Source organism: Phyllobates terribilis, unplaced genomic scaffold (assembly GCF_046119375.1).
Source record: "Phyllobates terribilis strain yellow unplaced genomic scaffold, ASM4611937v1 Scaffold_3__8_contigs__length_932513732, whole genome shotgun sequence".
Lineage (NCBI taxonomy): Eukaryota > Metazoa > Chordata > Amphibia > Anura > Dendrobatidae > Phyllobates > Phyllobates terribilis.
In genome coordinates, this window is record NW_027362763.1 from 700,357,559 (window position 1) to 700,380,452 (window position 22,894).

At 47.3% G+C, this 22,894-nt stretch overlaps 1 protein-coding gene across 1 annotated transcript in view; it reads left to right on the forward strand.

The window, feature by feature from the left end:
• The window catches only part of USH2A (usherin), a 461,796-nt gene that overhangs the window by 289,265 nt on the left and 149,637 nt on the right, over window positions 1–22,894 (forward strand). Inside the window, exon 12 of the mRNA XM_073673580.1 lies at window positions 2,156–2,794. Within this exon, the coding sequence (XP_073529681.1) occupies window positions 2,156–2,794 (639 nt within the window). The remainder of the gene's footprint in view (window positions 1–2,155; window positions 2,795–22,894) is intronic.

The window sequence follows — 22,894 nt, forward strand, 5'->3', positions numbered from 1 at the left end:
GATTAGATAATAGATAGATATGAGATGGATAGATAGCTAGGTGAAAAAATAAATAAAAAAATATATAAATATTTTGGGATAGATAGCAATGACATGGATAGATAGATAATAGATGGATGTATTCAAAATAGATGGACACTTATAGGCTACAGATATACAGAAACATCCATATTAAATAAAAGAAAAATGCGATACATAGATATTACAAAGGGATAGATGCAGAGTAAATAGATATGAAATGGACAGACAGATACTTATTAGATACATTCAGTACATAGATCTGCGATAGATAAATAGATACAGTCATATGAAAAAGTTTGGGCACCCCTATTAATCTTAAGCTTAATGTTTAATAAAAATTGGTGTTTTTGCAACAGCTATTTCAGTTTGATATATGTAATAACTGTTGGACACAGTAATGTTTCTGCCTTGAAATGAGGTTTATTGTACTAACAGAAAATGTGCAATCTGCATTCAAACAAAATTTGACAGGTGCATAAGTATGGGCACCTCACCAGAAAAGTGACATTAATATTTAGTAGATCCTCCTTTTGCAAAAATAACAGCCTCTAGTCGCTTCTTGTAGCTTTTATTGAGTTCCTGGATCCTGGATGAAGGTATTTTTGACCATTCCTCTTTACAAAACAATTCCAGTTCAGTTAAGTTTGATGGTCGCCGAGCATGGACAGCCCTCTTCAAATGATCCCACAGATGTTCAATGATATTCAGGTCTGGGGACTGGGATGGCCATTCCAGAACATTGTAATTGTTCCTCTGCATGAATGCCTGAGTAGATTTGGAGCGGTGTTTTGGATCATTGTCTTGCTGAAAGATCCATCCCCTGCGTAACTTCAACTTTATCACTAATTCTTGAACATTATTATCAAGAATCTGCTGATACTGAGTGGAATCCTTGCGTCCCTCAACTTTAACAAGATTCCCAGTTCCGGCATTGGCCACACAGCCCCAAAGCATGATGGAACCTCCACCAAATTTTACTGTGGGTAGCAAGTGTTTTTCTTGGAATGCTGTGTTTTTTTGCCACCATGCATAACGCCTTTTGTATGACCAAACAACTCAATCTTGGTTTCATCAGTCCACAGGACCTTCTTCCAAAAAGAAATTGGCTTCTCCAAATGTGCTTTTGCATACCTCAGCCGACTCTGTTTGTGGCGTGCTTGCAGAAACGGCTTCTTTCGCATCACTCTCCCATACAGCTTCTCCTTGTGCAAAGTGCGTTGTATAGTTGACCAATGCGCAGTGGCACCATCTGCAGCAAGTTGATGCTGCAGCTCTCTGGAGGTGGTCTGAGGATTGTCCTTGACTGATCTCACCATTCTTCTTCTCTGCCTTTCTGATGTTTTTCTTGGCCTGCCACTTCTGACCTTAACAAGAACTGTCCCTGTGTTCTTCCATTTCCTTACTATGTTCCTCACAGTGGAAACTGACAGGTTAAATCTCTGAGACAGCTTTTTGTATCCTTCCCCGGAACAACTATGTTGAATAATCTTTGTTTTAAGATCATTTGACAGTTGTTTTGAGGAGCCCATGATGCCACTCTTCAGAGGAGATTCAAACAGGAGAACAACTTGCAAGTGGCCACTTTAAGTAGCTTTTCTCATGACTGCATACAACTGGCTATGAAGTTCAAATCTCAATGAGGTTACAAAACCAAAAAAAGTGCTTTAGTAAGTCAGTAAAAAGTAGGTAGGAGTATTTAAAACAAGAAAATGATAAGGGTGCCCATACTTATGCACCTGTCAAATTTTGTTTGAATGCAGATTGCACATTTTCTGTTAGTACAATAAACCTCATTTCAAGGCAGAAACATTACTGTGTCCAACAGTTATTACATATATCAAACTGAAATAGCTGTTGCAAAAACACCAATTTTTATTAAACATTAAGCTTAAGATTAATAGGGGTGCCCAAACTTTTTCATATGACTGTATTTAATGGAGTAGTACATATTAAATATATATATATATATATATATATGTATATATATATATATATACACATATATATATATATATATATATATATATAATCCATATAATTTTTTGGTATAAATAATTGGCCCAATACATTTTTGGTGGAATATATGTGTATTCTGTACGGCTCCCATAAAAGCTTTTCATTTGTATTTCTGCAGGTCCTCGATGCGATCGCTGCAAACTGGGCTTCAAACAAGACACATTAGGAGCAGAGCGCTGTATACAATGCACGTGCAGTCCTTATGGCGCCATCAATCAATTCTGCAATCCAGCCAGTGGACAATGTAAATGCAGAGAGAATGTCAGCGGACTTGACTGTGACACCTGTATTGACAACTATTATGGGTTGGATGCTGACGGTTGTAAACCCTGCAAGTGTCACAGGGAAGGGATTATCCCTGGAACAGTTTGTGACGCCTTGACAGGACAATGTGTTTGTCAGCCTAATGTTGGTGGAAGGCCTTGCGATGAATGCTCGGAGGGCTACTACAAATCCACACAAAGTGGTTCTATGTCTTGTCTCCCCTGCCGATGTGATAGATCAGGGGCAATAAACTCTTCTCAGCCCTGTGACCGGCTAACAGGACAATGTGTGTGCAAAGCCTTGGTCACAGGTCAACGGTGTAAGATCTGCATCCACCGGACCTACAATCTGTCTAATGAAAATATTCGGGGCTGTCAGGATTGTGACTGTGACCTTAACGGAACGGTGCCGGGCTCGGGGTGCGACCAGATCAATGGGCAATGTCAATGTCTGCCAAATTATCAAGGAAGGAGATGCAGTCAGTGTAAGCCTGGTAAGTCATTTATACATGATGCGGACCACTTGTATCAGAATGTATGACGGCCTACAACTTGGAAATGACCAATAGATCTAGACGCGTAGCTTGGGCGGGTGTAGAGATAAAAACGCCTTCAGGATCTGGTCCCTAAGGTGAACCAAAAATACATGGGGACACCATCTTTACTCATATCTTGGTTAGTAAAATATGGACTTCTAAACCCCACCCCATGGACCACCCTATTATGCCAACATGGTGTGGGCTTCCTACTTTTGGGTTGGGTTTATGCAAATCCCAACCCTAGTCAGACCAGTATATATATATATATATATATATATATATATATATATATATATATATATATATATATATATATATATATATATATTTTTTTTTTCCTCTAATGTTTCAGAAAAATCCAGGCAAATTCGGAACCATGGTATTACAAATGGTAAGTGGCAGGAAGGACCTCTGGTACAGAGAGCGCATTAAGGAGTAATTCCCCCTCAAAAAGCTTATCTCCTATAGGATAAGGGTAACCTGCTGATAGCTGAGGTTCCAACTGCTGGTACCAGATGTGAAGTCCTGTCCTGAATGGAGCATGGGTGCACATGCTCGGCCACTGCTTACTTCATTGTCAGTGAAGGCGGCACCTTTCAGGACGGGACAGCAGAACCCCTTTCTCAAGGTTGCAGAGTACTGATTTAGGGATCAGTGAAGGTCACACTCCCAGCAATCTGTAAGTTACATAGTTACATAGTTATCCATATTCATTGGATAAGGGATGACTTGATTTTTCTGGGAATTACCCTTTAAGCCACAAAAAGAAGAATTAAAAATTCCCCCAAGATTCAAGAAAGAAAAAAAAAACACAGCAAAAAAAAAGGCATCAGTGTGTTTACCTGCCTGATCTCAGAACTAATTCACTACCAGGGTGCAGCAAACCCACATAAAGATGGCGGCTACACAGGTGCAAAACACTGATGAGACAATCACTCACAACCTACCATTTCATGGAGGGGGTGACTGTTTAGTATTTGAATTGCACACAAAAAGGCTTGTATAGGGCGCTATTCACACCTGGGTAGTGCACAGTATCTGGCTTACAGCCTATTAGTTATGCCCATATTATTAGATTAGGCGGGCTGCCCGGTACTATCCAAGTGCACCCCCTGGGAACAGACACCTCAGTTTAGAATACCAGCACTAATGAGCCGGGCTGCACCCTGGAATAAAAAAGTACAAAAATACATATATAATATATGATATATGAGGTATTAGTTGATATTTTGGCCAAAATATTAACTAATACCTCATATATTATATCTATAATATAACCGGGGATGCGTGTCTCTGTCTGAAGCCTTTATAGACTGCACAAGCGCAATACGCCTGCGCAGTCTGGCTCCAGACAGAAGACCGCACGGAGCCGTTACAGGTAAGAGGAGTGTATGGCGCCAAAGATCACGGTATGCGGTATGTAGACGCTGAACGCATACCGCGATCTCCGGCGCCATACTTACATACTTATCTGACCAGGAGGAGCATTACCATGGTGCCTCTCTTCTCGCCGGAGACCGGGGCAGGAGTGAGGCGTTGGAATCAGCGCATGCGCATAGCGCTATCCGGCGCCATTTTACTGAAGACACATTTGCAGTGTTCCTTCAGCAAAATGGCGCCAGACAGCGCGGTAAGGGCACGCGCGTTCTCCGGTGCCACACTCCTCCCCTGGCCACCGGCAGAATGGGAAACAGTGCTGGAGCACAGGGAAGAAAGGTGAGTAAGTGTTTATTTTTTTCTATGTGTGCAGAGTGATAGGGATGAGCGGTGCCATATATACCAGGATTGGGGGGTGAGGGGACCATGCATACCAGGATTGAGTGGTGAGGGGTGCCATACATACCAGGATTGGGGGGTGAGGGGTGCCATACATACCAGGATTGGGGGGTGAGGGGACCATGCATACCAGGATTGGGGTTGAGGGGACCATGCATACCAGGATTGAGGGGTGAGGGGACCATGCATACCAGGATTGGGGGTGTGAGGGGTTCATGCATACCAGGATTGGGGGGTGAGGGGCCCATGCATACCAGGATTGGGGGCTGAGGGGTGACATACATACCAGGGATTGAGGGGTGAGGGGTGCCATACATACCAGGATTGGGGGTGAGGGGTGCCATACATACCAGGATTGGGGGGTGAGGGGCCCATGCATGCCAGGATTGGGGGGTGAAGGGAGCCATTCATACCAGGATTTGGGGGTGAGGGGACCATGCATACCAGGATTGGGGGGTGAGGGGACCATGCATACCAGGATTGGGGGGTGAGGGGCCCATGCATACCAGGATTGGGGGGTGAGGGGTGCCATACATACCAGGATTGGGGGGTGAGGGGCCCATGCATACCAGGATTGGGGGGAGAGGGGACCATGCGTACCAGGATTGGGGGGTGAGGGGTGTCATGCGTACCAGGATTGGGGATGAGGGGTGCCATGCGTACCAGGATTGGGGATGAGGGGTTCCATTTGTACCAGGATTGGGGATGAGGGGTGCCATGCACACCAGGATAGGGATGAGGGGTCCCATGCATACCAGGATAGGGATATGGGGGACCATGCATACCAGGATTCAAATGAGGGGTACCATGTATACCAGGATAGGGATGAGGGGTACCATGCATACCAGGATGAGGGATGGGGTGCCATGCATACCAGGATAGGGATGAGGGTTACCATGTATACCAGGATGAGGAGTACCATACATACCAGGATAGGGATGAGGGATGGGGTACCATGCATACCAAGATAGGGAAGAGGAGTGAGTGCCATGCATACCAGGATGGGGGTGAGGGGCCCATGCATACCAGGATAGGGATGAGGGGTACCATATATACCAGTATAGGGATGAGGGGTACCATACATACCAGGATAGGGATGAGAGATGGGATATCATGCATTCCAGGATAGGGATAAGGAGTACCATGCATACCAGGATGAGGGTGAGGGGCCCATGCTTACCAGGATAGGGATGAGGGGTACCATGCATACCAGGATAGGGATGAGGGGTGCCATGCATACCAGGATAGGATGGGGGCAGCACATAACAGGATCAGGGAACAGGATTGGGGAGCACAAATACCAGGATTGGGGCAGCATAAATACCAGGATGGGAGACCATATACCAATAAAAATGCTCGCCACCCGGGCGTAGAACGGGTTCAATAGCTAGTGTATATATATATATATATATATATATATACATATATATATATATATATATACAGTTGTGCTCAAAAGTTTACATACCCTGGCAGAATTTTTCCTTTCTTGGCCTTGTGTCAGGGAATATGAATGATAACAAAAAAACTTTTTCTCCACTCATGGTTATTGGTTGGGTGAAGCTATTTATTGTGTTTTCTCTTTTTAAATCTTAATGACAACCAAAAACATCCAAATGACCCTGATCAAAGGTTCACATACCCCAGTTCTTAATACCATGTATTGCCCCCTCTAACATCAATGACAGCTTAAAGTCTTTTGTGGTAATTGTCGATAAGGTTCTTTATTTTCTCAAATGGTAAAGCTGCCCATTCTTCCTGGCAAAAAGCCTCCAGTTCCTGTAAATTCCTGGGCTGTCTAGCATGAACTGCTCGCTTGAGATCTCCCCAGAGTAGCTTAATGAATTTGCCTCAAAAAGTTTTTTTTGTTATCATTCATATTCTCTGAAACAAGGCCAAGAAAGCGAAAATTCTGCCAGGGTATGTAAATGATGCGCCCCCAGAGCTATGGGGCACTCGGCAGCCGGGCCTATGGATGCTGGTGGGGGATATCACGGTGGCTGGCCCGGTCCGTGGCCCAGGGCGGTCAACAAAAAGGGGAATTATTTATACGGGATTTGTAAAGTTCGTGACGCCACCTGTGGAACGCGGCTAAAGGGAGCCGCCGCTGCGGAGCAGTCCTCTGAAGCTGATGTTACTGCTGCAGGGATGATGTGGCTCTCCACATGAAGAGCTAGCTCCAGGGCAGTGTAGGGGAATGGATGGTGGTACAGGTGAGAGACGGCCAGGACGGTTCAGGGAGAAATGACAGACACTCACACGGGGGTTCGCTTCGGTACCTTTACTGGTGTTGTTGCAGGTATGGTCCAGGGTACTCGGTACGAAGGGGGCACTTCTGAACTCTCCCCAGTGAGCGGGTATAGGGCCTCCTGATCCGTTGCTTTCACTTGCTAAGCTTCTGACCTGCCTGGAGCTAGGCCTGGCTTGATTACTGTCTCTCTCTCTTGCACCTGCTGACCTGGTGGTAGGGCCTTCTCTTGGAGATCACTCTCCCTGGACGCTGAGGCCTCCATGACTCCTAGCCCTGGTACTGTAGTCAGCGTTGGTCGACCTGGGACTTGTAGTCCTCCAGGTATCCGGTGGTCCCTACTGGGTATAAAGGGACCTGGTAGGCGCGGACCTGGGGTCCGGTGTATAGTTCGGGGTGAGCCTGGTACGCTCCTCTTCCCCCTTGTTACTTCTCCACTCCTCTCGCCTTCGGCCACACTCAGGGCCCTCACTAGGCTTCAACTCGTGCTGTAGGCCTTGGCTCGCCTAAGCACAGCAGCCAGCGTGCTGCCTCTTCACTGGTCTAAGTGCCAGCACACTCTCTTCAGCTTAACTCACTGAGAGACTGACTAGCTGCCTGGCTCCACCCTCCATATATATATCCCTAACGGGCTCCCTCTGGTGGTCTGAGGTGGTAGGGTGGAGGTGTGTGAATGTGTGAGGGCCTCTTGTGGAGAAGTCCATCCATGCACCCTACTGGGTTCTGTGGCACCTGTGCGTAGCAGGGCACCACATAAACTTTTGAGCACAACTGTTTATATATATATATATATATATATATATATATATATATATACATATCTATATGTAGTTTTGCACTTTTTCCAGGGTGCAGCTAGGCCCATTAATGCTGGCATTGTAAACTATGGTGTCTGTTCTCATGGGGTGCACTTAGATAGTACTAGGCAGCCCACCTAATCTAATAGTATGGGCGTAACTAATAGCCTGTAAGCCGGATGCTGTGCATTACCCAGGTGTGACCAGCGCCCTATAAAAGCCTTTTTGTGTGCAATTTTAATACTAAGCAGTCACCCCCTCCAGGAAATGGTAGGTGTGATTGTCTCATCAGTATTTTGCTCCTGTGTTGCCTCCATCTTTGTTATATGGGTTTGCTGCATCCTGAGTGCATAAGTTCTGAGATCTGGCAGATAAACACTCTTGCCTTTTTTGCTGAGTTTTTTTTTTTTTCTTGAATAACCCTTTAAGCCTAGAAGTTCAAGTTAAAGGGAATCTGTCAGTAGGATCAGCCCACCTAAGCCGTCTATATGGGCATGTAGGTCATAGAAAGTTGAACAAAATGATACCTTGATATCTGTGATCCGATGTCTTATTCCAGAGAAATCCACATTTTTCTTAATATGTAAATGAGCTGTTAAGATCTATGGGCCGGACATAGATCTCCCCGAGAATCTGCCTCCAGAACTTATTGTAAATGAAAGGGGGAATTACCAATGTGAGACATATAGATCAGGAGAGCGACTGTCGGTCATTACATGTATCACACTGATATCAAAGGGGACTGAAAGGACAGCTGACAACTCCAAAGTAATGAACTGCAGGGATGCTGCTGGGGAGGGCACTGACGGCAAAAGGGTTCCATGCTTTCAGAAATCTAATTATAGAGGTATCACCCATATCCACTAGCAATCACAAGCCTTGAAATTAATTAGCTCATTCCTTTCATGCATGTTTACCAACATTTAGGCTGGTAAAATAGGAAAGTGTAAATCCCAACTCATGACTTCCATAGGAACTACCATAACTTAGCAATAATGGCCATTTTTTAGGGGGGTTTTATAGAAACCCTACTTCTATTCCAAGATATGTACAAATTTTTCATGATTGTTTCCGAAAACATTGGGACCGTAACTTCTGGACATATAACAAAGCAATTTTTTTTTTCAATGCTATCTCAGCATGCCGTTGACTTACCATTATAGTGTTGAGTGATACCTTCCGATATCGAGAAATATCGGATCGGATTGTATCGGACCGATACCCAAAAAATATCGGATATCGCCGATTCCGATACCAGAAACCAATGCAAGTCAATGGGACACAAATATCGGAATGAAAATAAACCCTTTCTTTCCTTGTAGGTTAATTCTACATGAAGGAAAACAACTAAGAATAATGTAGAATGTATTGGGGGAGGTGGGGGTGACAATAAAGGCATAGAGGTTTAGCCCAATCAAATGGAATAGCAGGAATTAATATTTTTTTTAAGGCTGCGTGCCCACATTGCGTATTGCAAGCGTATATGCTGCGGAATTTCCGTAAACGCTTGTAAAACGCATGTATATCCGCACCCTATGATCCCCAATGGCATTCCGCAATGTCAATGCCCATGCTGCGGATTTTTCTGCAGCGTATATGCTGCGGTCAAAAATCCGCAGCATGTTCATTAATTTTGCGTTTCCGCATGCGGAATCAATGTGCGGATGGTACCCAAGTCTGGAGGAGAGGAGACTCTCATCCAGACCTGGGTACCAAATAACCTGTAAAAAAAAGAATAAAATAAAGTTTATACTTATCTTCTGATGTTTTCCCTCCGTCGCGCTGTTGTGTGAAGGACCTGCCACGTCATTGAGTCATGTGACCCATCACATGACTCAATGACGTCACCGCAGGTCCTGCACACAACAGCGTGAGCCGCTCAAGACGCCGGATGGGGCCGAGAATGCATCGGTAGGTGAGAATAAACTTTCTTTTTTTATTTTTTACCATTCTGATTCTTTTTTTTTTAACTATTACTTAGTCACACTATATAAATCCATGCCGGTTGCATGGATTTATATAGTGTGACCAAGTCGTCAAGCACTTTTCCAAGTGATGCTTAAATCACTTGGAGAAGTGCTTGATAACCCACATGCGGAAATGCATGCAAAGACGCCTCACATATGCTTCTACCTGGCGGGAAAACCGCATGTAAAATCCGCATGCGATTTTCCCGCCAGGGAGAAGCGTAAAAAATATGCTTCAGTTCCGCAACGTGGGCACATAGCCTTAGACGTTCTGAGTTACAGAAATATTGACTATGTTAAGTTTTTTTTATATTTTGTCAGATATTTATGTTTCACTACTTCCATGCTCTCCACCTTCTTTTTTACTTCTCCCACACTTTCTTCTTCATCATCCTCAGCATCAGCATCTTTTTCATCAACTTCTTCACCTTCTTCATCTTCTTCTTCTTCACCTTCTTCGTATTATTCTTTTTTTTACATTCTTCATATTCTTCTTATTCAACTATTATTCTTCTTCGTATTCTACTTCTTCATCTTCTTCATATTCTTCTTCTTCATCATATTCTTATTTGTGACAGGCATTCCTGTAGTTGTTATCTATAAAAGTTTGAACATTACACCTTTCGTTCTGCCCGTCACAAAATATTTACAACAGGATTTGTCCGCGTTCAGTTTGGCCTGCAGCAGCAGGTCTTTTCCAGGGGCACCACGAGGAGGAACGGACTCACCCCCATACACTGCTTAGTCTTCTTCTGCTTATAATTTAGATAATATCTTTTGCTCTGATTTTTAGTCTTATGCTTAATGTTCTTCCGCTTTTTGTTCTGCAGTACTTCGGCTTCTTGGTTTTCTGTCTCTTGTTCTTCTGTATCTTGGTGGTTGTCTTCTTGTTCTTTGTCCTCTTGGTCATCTTCTTCAGGGTCATCTTCTTGGTCTTCTTCGGGGTGGTCTTCAGGGTCGTCGTGTTCGGGGTCCTCGTCTTCTTCGGGGAGGTCTTCAGGGTCCTCGTCTTCAGGGTCGTCGTCTTCGGGGTCCTCGTCTTCTTCGGGGTTGTCTTCAGGGTCCTCGTCTTCAGGGTCGTCGTCTTCGGGGTCCTCGTCTTCTTCGGGGTGGTCTTCAGGATCCTCGTCTACAGGGTCTTCGTCTTCGGGGTCCTCGTCTTCTTCGGGGTGGTCTTCAGGGTCCTCGTCTTCGGGGTCCTCGTCTTCTTCGGGGTGGTCTTCAGGGTCCTCGTCTTCTTCGGGGTGGTCTTCAGGGTCCTCGTCTTCAGGGTCCTCGTCTCCGGGGTCCTCGTCTTCTTCGGGGTGGTCTTCAGGGTCCTCGTCTTCAGGGTCCTAATCTTCGGGGTCCTCGTCTTCTTCGGGGTGGTCTTCAGGGTCCTCGTCTTCAGGGTCCTCGTCAGGGAGATCCAGAGTGATTACCAAGAACCATTTCAAGAAGCTTGAACTTGGAAATGTAGCAGAAGGTACAAGAAGGCTGAGAAACTGCCGAGAACCAGCTGACAGTACTGGAACCAGGATGGGTAGCAGAAGGTACAAGAGCCAATGGAACTACCGAGGAACAGCTGACGGTACTGGAACTCGGTTACTAAGCAGGAGGTACCTGTACCAGAAAGCACTACCAAGGACCAGCAGACGTTGGTGGAACTTGGATACCGAGAAGGAGGCACCTAAGCCAAAGGCACTGCCGAGAACCAGCTGACGGTACTGGAACCCGGATGGGTAGCAGAAGGTACAAGAGCCAATGGAACTACCAAGAACCAGCTGACGGTACTGGAACTCGGTTACTAAGCAGTAGGTACCTGTGCCAGAAAGCACTACCAAGGACCAGCAGACGTTGGTGGAACTTGGATACCGAGAAGGAGTCACCTAAGCCAAAGGCACTGCCGAGAACCAGCTGACGGTACTGGAACCCAGATGGGTAGCAGAAGGTACAAGAGCCAATGGAACTACCGAGAACCAGCTGACGGTACTGGAACTCGGATGGGTAGCAGAAGGTACAAGAGCCAATGGAACTACTGAGGACCAGCTGACGGTACTTGAACTAGGTTACTAAGCAGGAGGTACCTGTGCCAGAAAGCACTACCAAGGACCAGCAGACGTTGGTGGAGCTTGGATACCGATAAGGAGGCACCTAAGCCAAAGGCACTGCCGAGAACCAGCTGACGGTACTGGAACTCGGATGGGTAGCAGAAGGTACCCATGAAAAAAAAAGTTGCAAGGCCGCGAGCCGGCCGCACGTACCGAAGCCCACAGTCCTACAGGGGGTGCTTGTCCTATTGGCACTATGGAACCAGCCTTCATTGCCAGATCCCGCAGCCCACATAGGAGTCACCTAAACTGCAGGCACCATAGAGTCGGCTAACCCGACCGCAACACGACAGGACAACACATTGGAGGCAAAGTGACGTTGACACTACCCGGAAACAAGCTGGCGTGCTGGAACCAGGCTGGGCAGGAGGGAGTACCCGTGCCAAAGACACTGCCGAGAACCAGCTGACGGTACTGGAGCTCGGATGGGTAGCAGAAGTTACAAGAGCCAATGGAACTACCGAGAACCAGCTGACGGTACTGGAACCCGGTTACTAAGCAAGATGTACCTGTGCCAGAAAGCACTACCAAGGACCAGCAGACGTTGGTGGAACTTGGATACCGAGAAGGAGGCACCTAAGCCAAAGGCACTGCCGAGAGCCAGCTGAAGGTATTGGAACCCGGATGGGTAGCAGAAGGTACAAGAGCCAATGGAACTACCGAGAACCAGTTGACGGTACTGGAACTCGGATGGATAGCAGAAGGTACAAGAGCCAATGTAACTACCGAGGACCAGCTGACGGTACTGGAACTTGGTTACTAAGCACTAGGTACCTGTGCCAGAAAGCACTACCAAGGACCAGCAGACGTTGGTGGAACTTGGATACCGAGAAGGAGGCACCTAAGCCAAAGGCACTGCCGAGAACCAACTGATGGTACTGGAACAAGGATGGGTAGCAGAAGGTACTCATGAAAAAAAAAGTTGCAAGGCCGCGAGCCGGCCGCAGTTAACGAAAGCCACAGTCCTACAGGGGGTGCTTGTCCTATTGGCACTATGAAACCAGCCTTCATTGCCAAATCCCGCAGCCCAAATAGGAGTCACCTAAACTGCAGGCACCATAGAGTCGGCTAACCCGACCGCAACACAACAGGACAACGCATTGGAGGCAAAGTGACGTTGACACTACCCGGAAACAGCTGGCGTGCTGGAACCAGGCTGGGCAGGAGGGAGTACCCGTGCCAAAGACACTGCCGAGAACCAGCTGACGGTACTGGAACTCAGATGGGTAGCAGAAGGTACAAGAGCCAATGGAACTACCGAGAACCAGCTGACGGTACTGGAACTCGGTTACTAAGCAGTAGGTACCTGTGCCAAAAAGCACTACCAAGGACCAGCAGACGTTGGTGGAACTTGGATACCGAGAAGGAGGCACCTAAGCCAAAGGCACTGCCGAGAACCAGCTGACGGTACTGGAACTCGGATGGGTAGCAGAAGGTACCCATGAAAAAAAAGTTTCAAGGCCGCGAGCCGGCCGCAGTTACCGAAACCCACAGTCCTACATGGGGTGCTTGTCTTATTGGCACTATGGAACAAGCCTTCATTGCCAGATCCCGCAGCCCACATAGGAGTCACCTAAACTGCAGGCACCATAGAGTCGGCTAACCCGACCGCAACACGACAGGACAACGCATTGGAGGCAAAGTGACGTTGACACTACCCGGAAACAGCTGGCGTGCTGGAACCAGGCTGGGCAGGAGCGAGTATCCGTGCCAAAGACACTGCTGGGAAACAGCTGGCGGTGCTGGAACCCAGGGTAAATACTAAAAACAGAGTGGAGACAGAGACCTAATTGGAGCAACTTTAAAATCAGTAGTAGACTAGTAGTGTGAATGTGGACAGAGCAGGAGAAATTGCCGTACACACAGCAGGGGAACAGCTGACGTTACTGAACCCCAGTTACACGGCAGCAAGTGTTGACTGTGCAGACGGCACTTCTGAGCGATAACTGGCGGTGTTGGAGCTCAGGGATAATACTGAAAACAGAGGAGCCAGAGGTGTAATTGGCGCAACTTTAAAATCTGTAGTAGTGAGAATGTGGACAGAGCAGGAGAAATTACCGGACACACAGCATGGGAACAGCTGACGTTACTGAACCCCAATAACACGGCAGCAAGTGTTGACTGTGCAGACGGCACTTCTGAGCGCCAACTGGAGGTGTTGGAGCCCAGGGATAATACTGAAAACAGAGGAGCCAGAGGTGTAATTGGAGCAACTTTAAAATCTGTAGTAGTGAGAATGTGGACAGAGCAGGAGAAATTGCCAGACACACAGCAGGGGAACAGCTGACGTTACTGAACCCCAATAACACGGCAGCAAGTGTTGACTGTGCAGACGGCACTTCTGAGCGCCAACTGGCGATGTTGGATTTCAGGGATAATACTGAAAACAGAGGAGCCAGAGGTGTAATTGGAGCAACTTTAAAATCTGTAGTAGTGAGAATGTGGACATAGCAGGAGAAATAGCCGGACACCCAGCTGGGGAACAGCTGACGTTACTGAACCCCAATAACAGGGCAGCAAGTGTTGACTGTGCAGACGGCACTTCTGAGCAGCAACTAGCGGTGTTGGAGCCCAGGGTAAATACTAAAAACAGAGGAGCCAGAGGTATAATTGGAGCAGGTTTTAAATTAGTAGTACAGTGGATGTGGACAGAGCAGGAGAAATTGCCGGACACACAGCAGGGGAACAGCTGATGTTACTGAACCGCAATAACACGGCAGCAAGTGTTGACTGTGCCGACGGCACTTCTGAGCGCCAACTGGCGGTGTTGGAGCTCAGGGATAATACTGAAAACAGAGGAGCCAGAGGTGTAATTAGAGCAACTTTAAAATCTGTAGTTGTGAGAATGTGGAGAGAGCAGGAGAAATTGCCGGACACACAGCAGGGGAACAGCTGACGTTACTGAACATCAATAACACGGCAGCAAATGTTGACTGTGCAGACGGCACTTCTGAGCGCCAACTGGCGGTGTTAGAGCTCAGGGATAATACTGAAAACAAAAAGGAGCCAGAGGTGTAATTGGAGCAACTTTAAAATCTGTAGTAGTGAGAATGTGGACAGAGCAGGAGAAATTGCCGGACACACAGCAGGGGAACAGCTGACGTTACTGAACCCCAATAACACGGCAGCAAGTGTTGACTGTGCAGACGGCACTTCTGAGCAGCAACTAGCGGTGTTGGAGCCCAGGATAAATGCTAAAAACAGAGGAGCCAGAGGTGTAATTGGAGCAAGTTTTAAATTAGTAGTACAGTGGATGTGGACAGAGCAGGAGAATTTGACGGACACACAGCTGGGGATCAGCTGACGTTACTGAACCCCAATAACACTGGAGCAAGCGTTGACTCTGCAGGCGGCACTTCTGAGCAGCAACTAGCGGTGTTGGAGTCCAGGGAAAAAACTAAAAACAGAGGAGCCAGAGGTGTAATTGGAGCAACTTTAAAATCTGTAGTAGTGAGAATGTGGACAGAGCAGGAGAAATTGCCGGACACACAGCAGGGGAACAGCTGACGTTACTGAACATCAATAACACACCAGCAAGTGTTGACTGTGCAGACGGCACTTCTGAGCGCCAACTGGCGGTGTTAGAGCTCAGGGATAATACTGAAAACAAAAAGGAGCCAGAGGTGTAATTGGAGCAACTTTAAAATCTGTAGTAGTGAGAATGTGGACAGAGCAGGAGAAATTGCCGGACACACAGCAGGGGAACAGCTGACGTCACTGAACCCCAACAACACGGCAGCAAGTGTTGACTGTGCAGACGGCACTTCTGAGCAGCAACTAGCGGTGTTGGAGCCTAGGATAAATGCTAAAAACAGAGGAGCCAGAGATGTAATTGGAGCAAGTTTTAAATTAGTAGTACAGTGGATGTGGACAGAGCAGGAGAATTTGACGGACACACAGCTGGGGATCAGCTGACGTTACTGAGCCCCAATAACAATGGAGCAAGCTTTGACTCTGCAGATGGCACTTCTGAGCAGCAGCTAGTGGTGTTGGAGCCCAGGGTAAATACTAAAAACAGAGGAGCGAGAGGTATAATTGGAGCAAGTTTTAAATTAGTAGTACAGTGGATGTGGACAGAGCAGGAGAAATTGCCAGACACACAGCAGGGGAACAGCTGATGTTACTGAACCCCAATAACACGGCAGCAAGTGTTGACTGTGCAAACGGCACTTCTGAGCGCCAACTGGCGGTGTTGGTGCTCAAGGATAATACTGAAAACAGAGGAGCCAGAGGTGTAATTAGAGCAACTTTAAAATCTGTAGAAGTGAGAATGTGGACAGAGCAGGAGAAATTGCCGGACACACAGCAGGGGAACAGCTGACGTTACTGAACCCCAATAACACGGCAGCAAGTGTTGACTGTGCAGACGGCACTTCTGAGCACCAACTGGCGGTGTTGGAGCTCAGGGATAATACTGAAAACAGAGGAGCCAGAGGTGTAATTGGAGCAATTTTTAAATTAGTAGAACAGTGTATGTGGACAGAGCAGGAGAATTTGCCGGACACACAGCGGGGGATCAGCTGACGTTACTGAACCCCAATAACACTGGAGCAAGCGTTGACTCTGCAGATGGCACTTCTGAGCAGCAACTAGCGGTGTTGGAGCCCAGGGTAAATACTAAAAACAGAGGAGCCAGAGGTGTAATTGGAGAAAGTTTTAAATTAGTAGTACAGTGGATGTGGACAGAGCAGGAGAAATTGCCGGACACACAGCAGGGGAACAGCTGACGTTACTGAACCCCAATAACACGGCAGCAAGTGTTGACTGTACAGACGGCACTTCTGAGCAGCAACTAGCGGTGTTGGAGCCCAGGATAAATACTAAAAACAGAGGAACCAGAGGTGTAATTGGAGCTTGTTTTAAATTAGTAGAACAGTGGATGTGGACAGAGCAGGAGAATTTGCCGGACACATAGCTGGGGATCAGCTGACGTTACTGAACCCCAATAACACTGGAGCAAGCGTTGACTCTGCAGACCGCACTTCTGAGCAGCAACTAGCGGTGTTGGAGCCCAGGGTAAATACTAAAAAAAGAGGAGCCAGAGGTAAAATTGGAGCAAGTTTTAAATTAGTAGTACAGTGGATGTGGACAGAGCAGGAGAAATTGCCGGACACACAGCAGGGGAACAGCTGATGTTACTGAACCCCAATAACACGGCAGCAAGTGTTGACTGTGCAGACGGCACTTCTGAGCGCCAAATGGCTTTGTTGGAGCTCAGGGATAATACTGAAAACAGAGGAGCCAGAGGTGTAATTAGAGCAACTTTAAAATCTGTAGTAGTGAGAATGTGGACAGAGCAGGAGAAATTGCCGGACACACAGCAGGGGAACAGCTGACGTTACTGAACCCCAATAACACGGCAGCAAGTGTTGACTGTGCAGACGGCACTTCTGAGCAGCAACTAGCGGTGTTGGAGCCCAGGATAAATACTAAAAACAGAGGAGCCAGAGGTGTAATTGGAGCAAGTTTTAAATGAGTAGAATAGTGGATGTGGACAGAGCAGGAGAATTTGCCGGACACACAGCTGGGGATCAGCTGACGTTACTGAACCCCAATAACACTGGAGCAAGCGTTGTCTCTGCAGGCGGCACTTCTGAGCAGCAACTAGCGGTGTTGGAGCCCAGGGTAAAAACTAAAAACAGAGGAGCCAGAGGTGTAATTGGAGCAACTTTTAAATCTGTAGTAGTGAGAATGTGGACAGAGCAGGAGAAATTGCCGGACACACAGCAGGGGAACAGCTAACATTACTGAACCCCAATAACACGGCAGCAAGTGTTGACTGTGCAGACGGCACTTCTGAGCAGCAACTAGCGGTGTTGGAGCCCAGGATAAATACTAAAAACAGAGGAGCCAGAGGTGTAATTGGAGCAAGTTTTAAATGAGTAGAATAGTGGATGTGGACAGAGCAGGAGAATTTGCCGGACACACAGCTGGGGATCAGCTGACGTTACTGAACCCCAATAACACTGGAGCAAGCGTTGTCTCTGCAGGCGGCACTTCTGAGCAGCAACTAGCGGTGTTGGAGCCCAGGGTAAAAACTAAAAACAGAGGAGCCAGAGGTGTAATTGGAGCAACTTTTAAATCTGTAGTAGTGAGAATGTGGACAGAGCAGGAGAAATTGCCGGACACACAGCAGGGGAACAGCTAACATTACTGAACCCCAATAACACGGCAGCAAGTGTTGACTGTGCAGACGGCACTTCTGAGCAGCAACTAGCGGTGTTGGAGCCCAGGATAAATACTAAAAACAGAGGAGCCAGAGGTGTAATTGGAGCAAGTTTTAAATGAGTAGAATAGTGGATGTGGACAGAGCAGGAGAATTTGCCGGACACACAGCTGGGGATCAGCTGACGTTACTGAACCCCAATAACACTGGAGCAAGCGTTGACTCTGCAGACCGCACTTCTGAGCAGCAACTAGCGGTGTTGGAGCCCAGGGTAAATACTAAAAAAAGAGGAGCCAGAGGTAAAATTGGAGCAAGTTTTAAATTAGTAGTACAGTGGATGTGGACAGAGCAGGAGAAATTGCCGGACACACAGCAGGGGAACAGCTGATGTTACTGAACCCCAATAACACGGCAGCAAGTGTTGACTGTGCAGACGGCACTTCTGAGCGCCAAATGGCTTTGTTGGAGCTCAGGGATAATACTGAAAACAGAGGAGCCAGAGGTGTAATTAGAGCAACTTTAAAATCTGTAGTAGTGAGAATGTGGACAGAGCAGGAGAAATTGCCGGACACACAGCAGGGGAACAGCTGACGTTACTGAACCCCAATAACACGGCAGCAAGTGTTGACTGTGCAGACGGCACTTCTGAGCGCCAACTGGTGGTGTTGGAGCTCAGGGATAATACTGAAAACAAGAAGGAGCCAGAGGTGTAATTGGAGCAACTTTAAAATCTGTAGTAGTGAGAATGTGGACAGAGCAGGAGAAATTTCCGGACACACAGCAGGGGAACAGCTGATGTTACTGAACCCCAATAACACGGCAGCAAGTGTTGACTGTGCAGACGGCACTTCTGAGCAGCAACTAGCGGTGTTGGAGCCCAGGATAAATACTAAAAACAGAGGAGCCAGAGGTGTAATTGGAGCAAGTTTTAAATGAGTAGAATAGTGGATGTGGACAGAGCAGGAGAATTTGCCGGACACACAGCTGGGGATCAGCTGACGTTACTGAACCCCAATAACACTGGAGCAAGCGTTGTCTCTGCAGGCGGCACTTCTGAGCAGCAACTAGCGGTGTTGGAGCCCAGGGTAAAAACTAAAAACAGAGGAGCCAGAGGTGTAATTGGAGCAACTTTTAAATCTGTAGTAGTGAGAATGTGGACAGAGCAGGAGAAATTGCCGGACACACAGCAGGGGAACAGCTAACATTACTGAACCCCAATAACACGGCAGCAAGTGTTGACTGTGCAGACGGCACTTCTGAGCAGCAACTAGCGGTGTTGGAGCCCAGGATAAATACTAAAAACAGAGGAGCCAGAGGTGTAATTGGAGCAAGTTTTAAATGAGTAGAATAGTGGATGTGGACAGAGCAGGAGAATTTGCCGGACACACAGCTGGGGATCAGCTGACGTTACTGAACCCCAATAACACTGGAGCAAGCGTTGTCTCTGCAGGCGGCACTTCTGAGCAGCAACTAGCGGTGTTGGAGCCCAGGGTAAAAACTAAAAACAGAGGAGCCAGAGGTGTAATTGGAGCAACTTTTAAATCTGTAGTAGTGAGAATGTGGACAGAGCAGGAGAAATTGCCGGACACACAGCAGGGGAACAGCTAACATTACTGAACCCCAATAACACGGCAGCAAGTGTTGACTGTGCAGACGGCACTTCTGAGCAGCAACTAGCGGTGTTGGAGCCCAGGATAAATACTAAAAACAGAGGAGCCAGAGGTGTAATTGGAGCAAGTTTTAAATGAGTAGAATAGTGGATGTGGACAGAGCAGGAGAATTTGCCGGACACACAGCTGGGGATCAGCTGACGTTACTGAACCGCAATAACACTGGAACAAGCGTTGACTGTGCAGACGGCACTTCTGAGCGCCAACTGGCGGTGTTGGAGCCCAGGGATAATACTGAAAACAGAGGAGCAAGAGGTGTAATTGGAGCAACTTTAAAATCTGTAGTAGTGAGAATGTGGACAGAGCAGGAGAAATTGCCGGACACACAGCAGGGGAACAGCTGATGTTACTGAACCCCAATAACACGGCAGCAAGTGTTGACTGTGCAGACGGCACTTCTGAGCGCCAACTGGTGGTGTTGTAGCCCAGGGATAATACTGAAAACAGGGGAGGCAGAGGTGTAATTGAAGCAACTTTAAAATCTGTAGTAGTGGGAATGTGGACAGAGCAGGAGATATTGCCGGACACACAGCAGGGGAACAGCTGACGTTACTGAACCCCAATTAGACGGCAGCAAGTGTTGACTGTGCAGACGGCTCTTCTGAGCAGCAACTAGCGGTGTTGGAGCCCAGGATAAATACTAAAAACAGAGGAGCCAGAGGTGTAATTGGAGCAAGTTTTAAATTAGTAGTACAGTGGATGTGGACAGAGCAGGAGAATTTGCCGGACACACAGCTGGGGATCAGCTGACGTTACTGAACCCCAATAACACTGGAGCAAGCTTTGACTCTGCAGATGGCACTTCTGAGCAGCAGCTAGCGGTGTTGGAGCCCATGGTAAATACTAAAAACAGAGGAGCCAGAGGTATAATTGGAGCAAGTTTTAAATTAGTAGTACAGTGGATGTGGACAGAGCAGGAGAAATTGCCGGACACACAGCAGGTGAACAGCTGATGTTACTGAACCCCAATAACACGGCAGCAAGTGTTGACTGTGCAGACAGCACTTCTGAGCGCCAACTGGCGGTGTTGGAGCTCAGGGATAATACTGAAAACAGAGTAGCCAGAGGTGTAATTGGAGCAACTTTAAAATCTGTAGTAGTGAGAATGTGGACAGAGCAGGAGAAATTGCCGGACACACAGCAGGGGAACAGCTGACGTTACTGAACCCCAATAACACGGCAGCAAGTGTTGACTGTGCAGACGGCACTTCTGAGCAGCAACTAGCGGTGTTGGAGCCCAGGATAAATACTAAAAACAGAGGAGCCAGAGGTGTAATTGGAGCATGTTTTAAATTAGTAGAACAGTGGATGTGGACAGAGCAGGAGAATTTGCCGGACACACAGCTGGGGATCAGCTGACGTTACTGAACCCCAATAACACTGGAGCAAGCATTGACTCTGCCGACGGCACTTCTGAGCAGCAACTAGCGGTGTTGGAGCCCAGGGTAAAAACTAAAAACAGAGGAGCCAGAGGTGTAATTGGACCAACTTTAAAATCTGTAGTAGTGATAATGTGGACAGATCAGGAGAAATTGCCGGACACACAGCAGGGAAACAGCTGACGTTACTGAATCCCAATAACACGGCAGCAAGTGTTGACTGTGCAGACGGCACTTCTGAGCAGCAACTAGCGGTGTTGGAGCCCAGGATAAATATTAAAAACAGAGGAGCCAGAGGTGTAATTGGAGCAAGTTTTAAATTAGTAGTACAGTGGATGTGGACAGAGCAGGAGAATTTGCCGGACACACAGCTGGGGATCAGCTGACGTTACTGAACCCCAATAACACTGGAGCAAGCTTTGACTCTGCAGATGGCACTTCTGAGCAGCAGCTAGCAGTGTTGGAGCCCATGGTAAATACTAAAAACAGAGGAGCCAGAGGTATAATTGGAGCAAGTTTTAAATTAGTAGTACAGTGGATGTGGACAGAGCAGGAGAATTTGCCGGACACACAGCTGGGGATCAGCTGACGTTACTGAACCCCAATAACACTGCAGCAAGCATTGACTGTGCAGATGGCACTTTTGAGCAGCAACTAGCGATGTTGTAGCCCAGGGTAAATACTAAAAACAGAGGAGCCAGAGGTATAATTGGAGCAAGTTTTAAATTAGTAGTACAGTGGATGTGGACAGGGCAGGAGAATTTTCCTGACACACAGCTGGGGATCAGCTGACGTTACTGAACCCCAATAACACTGGAGCAAGCCTTGACTGTGCAGACGGCACTTCTGAGCAGCAACTAGCGATGTTGGAGCCCAGGGTAAATACTAAAAACAGAGGAGCCAGAGGTATAATTGGAGCAAGTTTTAAATTAGTAGTACAGTGGATGTGGACAGGGCAGGAGAATTTTCCTGACACACAGCTGGGGATCAGCTGACATTACTGAACCCCAATAACACTGGAGCAAGCCTTGACTGTGCAGACGGCACTTCTGAGCAGCAACTAGCGGTGTTGGAGCCCAGGATAAATACTAAAAACAGAGGAGCCAGAGGTGTAATTGGAGCAAGTTTTAAATTAGTAGTACAGTGGATGTGGACAGAGCAGGAGAATTTGCCGTACACACAGCTGGGGATCAGCTGACGTTACTGAACCCCAATAACACTGGAGCAAGTGTTGACTGTGCAGATGGCACTTCTGAGCAGCAACTAGCGGTGTTGGAGCCCAGGATAAATATTAAAAACAGAGGAGCCAGAGGTGTAATTGGAGCAATTTTAAATTAGTAGTACAGTGGATGTGGACAGAGCAGGAGAATTTGCCGGACATACAGCTGGGGATCAGCTGACGTTACTGAACCCCAATAACACTGGAGCAAGCATTGACTGTGCAGACGGCACTTCTGAGCAGCAACTGGCGGTGTTGGAGCTCAGGGATTACAGTTCAGGTGGTAGAAACATGAACACAACAGGAGACCTGGATACTGTTGCCAACCAATTATTTATTCTGGAAGAGGACTGGCAAATTCATGCGAGATCCTGGCCTTGTTCATTTTCAGAAAAGTAAGCCGGTCAATGTTATCAGAGGATAGGCGCATGCGACGGTCTGTTAGTACACCACCTGCAGCACTAAAGACGCGTTCCGATAATACACTAGCAGCAGGGCAAGTCAGCACCTCCAATGCATACTGGCTAAGCTCTGGCCACGTATCCAGCTTAGAGATCCAATACTTGAAGGGGGAAGATCCGCCTGGGAGTACACTGAGAGGGAAGACATGTATTCTGTCACCATCTGACGGAAACGTTGCCTCCTGCTGACTGGAGCCGTCTGTGATGGTGTAGACATTTGTGGCAGCGGGGACACAAAACTTTGCCACATTTGGGCCATACTGGTCTTGCCTTGTGCTAAGG